The 4,073-nt window shown below is 53.2% G+C and overlaps 1 protein-coding gene across 1 annotated transcript; it reads right to left on the minus strand.

The window, feature by feature from the left end:
- Positions 1–1,080: 1,080 nt before the first annotated feature.
- LOC102574353 (tubulin beta-2 chain) lies at positions 1,081–3,607 on the minus strand. The gene is made up of 4 exons (XM_006263465.4): positions 3,471–3,607; positions 3,081–3,189; positions 2,626–2,736; positions 1,081–2,377 (listed from the first exon to the last, which is right to left on the minus strand). Exons 1-4 carry the CDS (start codon positions 3,525–3,527, stop codon positions 1,317–1,319), a joined length of 1,338 nt encoding a protein of 445 aa, XP_006263527.4. The 5' UTR covers positions 3,528–3,607; the 3' UTR covers positions 1,081–1,316.
- Between the last annotated feature and the right edge of the window lie 466 nt (positions 3,608–4,073).

Below are 4,073 nucleotides of genomic sequence, written 5' to 3' on the forward strand. Positions count from 1 at the left end.
CAAGTAAAAAGCAGTTCAGCCTAGTTTTGGCAAGTTTATTTGGAAGGACATCCCTCTCTCACTCTGCGCAAGCAGCTGAGTGGCTAATTTTGGCTAGTGTTTGCTAGAAGGAATTATCTGCCTCTGGGGCAGTTCTGGTACATAATCATCTTCTCAGCCACAGCTATATAAAATGTTAATGCAAAAAATCTACAGTTTCTGGTTCCAAAATGCTACCTTTTGTTAGACCAACTGAGCAATTGCAAAATAAATAAAAATAAAGTCATGTTTTTCTGCAAGCTGTCAGGCTCATGCGCCCTTTTTATCAGGCTCAGGGAAAGTTCAAGATGGTAAAGAAGTCCTCATTTCCTACATTATGGGGACTTTTTACCATCTTGAACTTTCCCTGAGCCTGATGAAGGGCATGAGCCCAAAAACCTTGCAGAAAAAGTTTTTATTATTTTTTTTGCTATTTCTCAGTTGGTCTAATAAAGGGTATCATTTTGGAAGCAAGAGCTCTAGATTTGTGCATTTTTGTCTTAGACCAACTGGGCTACCTCATACATCCCTGATATAAATGTTAATGCTGTTTCCCCTCTATGTCCCCCCCACCCCCCTCATTACAGCCTCATTTCCCTAATGCTCTGTAACAAGTGAATGGCAGAATGAAGTCTGAAACCATCCCTTCCAATCAGTTTTGGAAACTGAAATAAAATATACCATGTAGTTAACCTCATTATCCTGCAAGTCCTATTTATGGGGAATAGGAAATTGAGCAAATGGGGTCTTACTTCTGTTTGATAGAAAGCTGCTTTCAACAACAATAGATAAATTGGTGCAGCCTATAGAAGTACAAGTCTCAACATTTTTAGACTTATGATTATCAAATTGCTTATGGAAATCATCAGGATAGTCAAACCTGTTTAAGGGATCAGATAACTTGTCCTATGGTATGTAGCCCGAGAAGTTTTGGTGAAAAAGTGATTAAACAATTTAACTCAAGTGTGCAGGTAGGACACCAGTTTCCAGCTTTGCTATTTTTAAAAATGTGAGGGGGAATCGGGGGCAGGGGAGAAAGGAGACAAACAAGTCAGAAGACCATTTAGAACACAAAAGCCTTTTATATTTTGTGAAGTTAACCATTTAAACAGACTCTGAAGTATTTTTGCAACTACTGTTACAATGACAGTCAAGGTTACAAAACTGCTGGCAGAGGAAACAGTGGAGAGCACCAAAGTATAATAAAAAAAAGAAAACATGCTTCAGCACAACTGTGAACAGGTTTTGTTCAGAACACTTGCCTGATTTTACTAAAATTTTCTCCTAACCCTCTGAAGTTAAGCCTCATCCTCCTCGCCTTCCTCTTCAAATTCACCTTGCTCATCAGCCGTGGCATCTTGGTATTGCTGGTATTCGGAGACCAGGTCATTCATGTTGCTCTCGGCCTCCGTGAATTCCATCTCATCCATTCCCTCGCCTGTGTACCAATGCAAGAAAGCCTTACGCCGGAACATGGCCGTGAACTGCTCCGAGATCCTCTTGAACAGCTCCTGAATGGCTGTGCTGTTCCCAATGAAGGTGGCAGACATCTTGAGGCCTCGCGGGGGGATGTCGCAGACGGCCGTCTTGACATTGTTGGGGATCCACTCGACAAAGTAGCTGCTGTTCTTGTTCTGGACATTGAGCATCTGCTCGTCCACCTCCTTCATGGACATGCGGCCCCGGAAGATGGCGGCCACCGTCAGGTAGCGGCCGTGGCGCGGGTCGCAGGCCGCCATCATGTTCTTAGAATCGAACATCTGCTGCGTCAGCTCCGGCACTGTCAGGGCACGGTACTGCTGGCTGCCACGGCTCGTCAGCGGGGCAAACCCGGGCATGAAGAAGTGCAGGCGGGGGAAAGGTACCATGTTGACGGCCAGCTTGCGCAGGTCAGCATTCAGCTGGCCGGGGAACCTCAGGCAGGTTGTCACGCCGCTCATGGTGGCCGACACCAAGTGGTTGAGGTCCCCGTAGGTGGGGGTCGTGAGTTTCAGCGTGCGGAAGCAAATGTCATACAGGGCCTCATTGTCAATGCAGTAGGTTTCATCTGTGTTCTCCACCAACTGGTGGACAGACAGGGTGGCGTTGTAGGGCTCCACCACTGTGTCAGACACCTTGGGCGAGGGCATGACACTGAAGGTGTTCATGATGCGGTCCGGGTACTCCTCCCTGATCTTGCTGATGAGGAGGGTGCCCATCCCAGAGCCCGTGCCACCACCCAGCGAATGAGTCAACTGGAAGCCCTGCAGGCAATCGCAGCTTTCCGACTCCTTCCTCACCACATCTAGGACAGAGTCCACCAGCTCGGCTCCTTCTGTGTAGTGGCCCTTTGCCCAGTTGTTTCCGGCACCACTCTGACCTAGAAGGCAAAGTGGAAAGATGCTATTTTACTCAGACTACAGCAAAGAAATTAAATTTCTCCTGCTCCATTTGTCATGGCATGTTATTATAGTTGGCCCTAGTGTCTATCTCCCCCCCCCCCCCCATGCTAAATAAGCCAGGCTTGTAGCCCACAAGCCTCTGTCTAGCCTCGCTGCTATCTTAGGAGTTTTGCACACACAGCACATCCGAGGCTATTTTGACACTAGAAAAGAGGCAGTTACATACCGAAGACAAAGTTGTCAGGTCTGAAGATCTGCCCAAAAGGTCCAGATCTGACCGAGTCCATTGTGCCAGGCTCCAAGTCAACAAGGATTGCACGGGGCACATACTTGTTACCTGTGGGAAGAACAAAAGCTGGTGTTAAACCCAGAGTCAGCAGTTATTTAACAAGAGAGCTACTGTGCTGCCAAACCAATTTACTGGTGAGAGAGAGAGAGCACGCGACTAATGCTGTGCAGACAAGCAAAGGACCAGCGCACTGAATGAACAGCCTCAAGTGAAGCACGGACCTGAATACAAAGCAGGCACAGAGGCTCTGCCAAGCGTTTAACAGCTCCTGGAGGAAGCTTTTCACTAGTGGACTCCCCAGCTGGAACGAGCCTGGCCGCACCCTTCGTAGCCGAGGATGCCGAAGAAAAATAAAAATATAGAAGAGGCAGCAATTGACTGGCAAAGATTACCTGTGGCTTCATTGTAGTACACATTGATCCTCTCTAGCTGCAGGTCACTGTCCCCATGGTAGCTACCGGTGGGGTCGATGCCGTGCTCGTCACTGATCACCTCCCAGAACTGGAAGACAAGGGGGGAGCAGAGAGCAGTTAGCTGGGGCGGAGGCGGGCTGCCACACCCCCGCCATGGCCATGCCCAGCTCCTAGCGGTGGCTTCATCTCTCGGGCATCAGCCCTGCGGGGCAGCCGCGGGGGTATTTCCCCACAGGGGGCATTTCCCCGGAGGCGATGGCAGCGAGGACGCAGCCAGGGGGCAGAAGAAGAGCAGCTGCACCCCGGCCTGGTTTGGGGAGGGGGCGTGGCGGGCACCGCAGGGAGAAGCCGCGGGGCCGGGCCGCTCACCTTGGCGCCGATCTGGTTGCCGCACTGGCCGGCCTGGATGTGCACGATCTCCCGCATGGCTGCTGCTGCTCCGCGCGCCCGCACCGACCCAGCACCACACCGCGCTCGTGCCCAGCCCTTCCCGGCAGCTGCTGGAGCCGCGCCCCGGCTCCCGTCTTATATAGGCTCCCTCCGGCCCCACCCCCTCCGGCCCGCTCCGCCAATGGGCGGTGGGTGAGGTAATGCGGGGCGGCACGGCGGAGCCAATGGGCGTGCGGCAGAGGCGGGGCCGAGCTGCGGCATTGTCTGGGGCCCGGGGCCTAGCGGCCCTGCGTGCGTGCACCTGCCCCCTCCCCTTCCCTCCCCTCCCCCCTCCGCTTTGTGTCCCTGCGGCAGCAGCGCCCCCGCCCGGCCTTGCCCTGCTGCAGGGGCGGGAGCAGGGCGCAGCCCCCCTCAGCCCTTGCTGCAGTGTCGGCCGAGGCCGACCCTGGCTCGTCTCGCAGCACAGATACTCCCAGGACGAGGCTGGGGGGCAAGCCTGCTGCCCCTGTCTTTGTTTTGCCCGGTCCAGGACTGATCCTTCCTAGCCTCCGGGGCCCCCGCGCCTGGACACGGCTCTGCAGG

Source organism: Alligator mississippiensis, chromosome 3 (assembly GCF_030867095.1).
Source record: "Alligator mississippiensis isolate rAllMis1 chromosome 3, rAllMis1, whole genome shotgun sequence".
NCBI classification, from domain to species: Eukaryota; Metazoa; Chordata; order Crocodylia; family Alligatoridae; genus Alligator; species Alligator mississippiensis.

Excerpts from the sequence above, each read along its gene's own strand:
- LOC102574353 (XM_006263465.4), bottom strand. The coding sequence starts at position 3,527 with ATGCGGGAGATCGTGCACATCCAGGCCGGCCAGTGCGGCAACCAGATC. Across the intron at positions 3,190-3,470 it reads GCAACCAGATCGGCGCCAAG|TTCTGGGAGGTGATCAGTGA; the intron begins GTGAGCGGCCCG and ends CTTGTCTTCCAG. Across the intron at positions 2,378-2,625 it reads ACCTGACAACTTTGTCTTCG|GTCAGAGTGGTGCCGGAAAC; the intron begins GTATGTAACTGC and ends TTTGCCTTCTAG.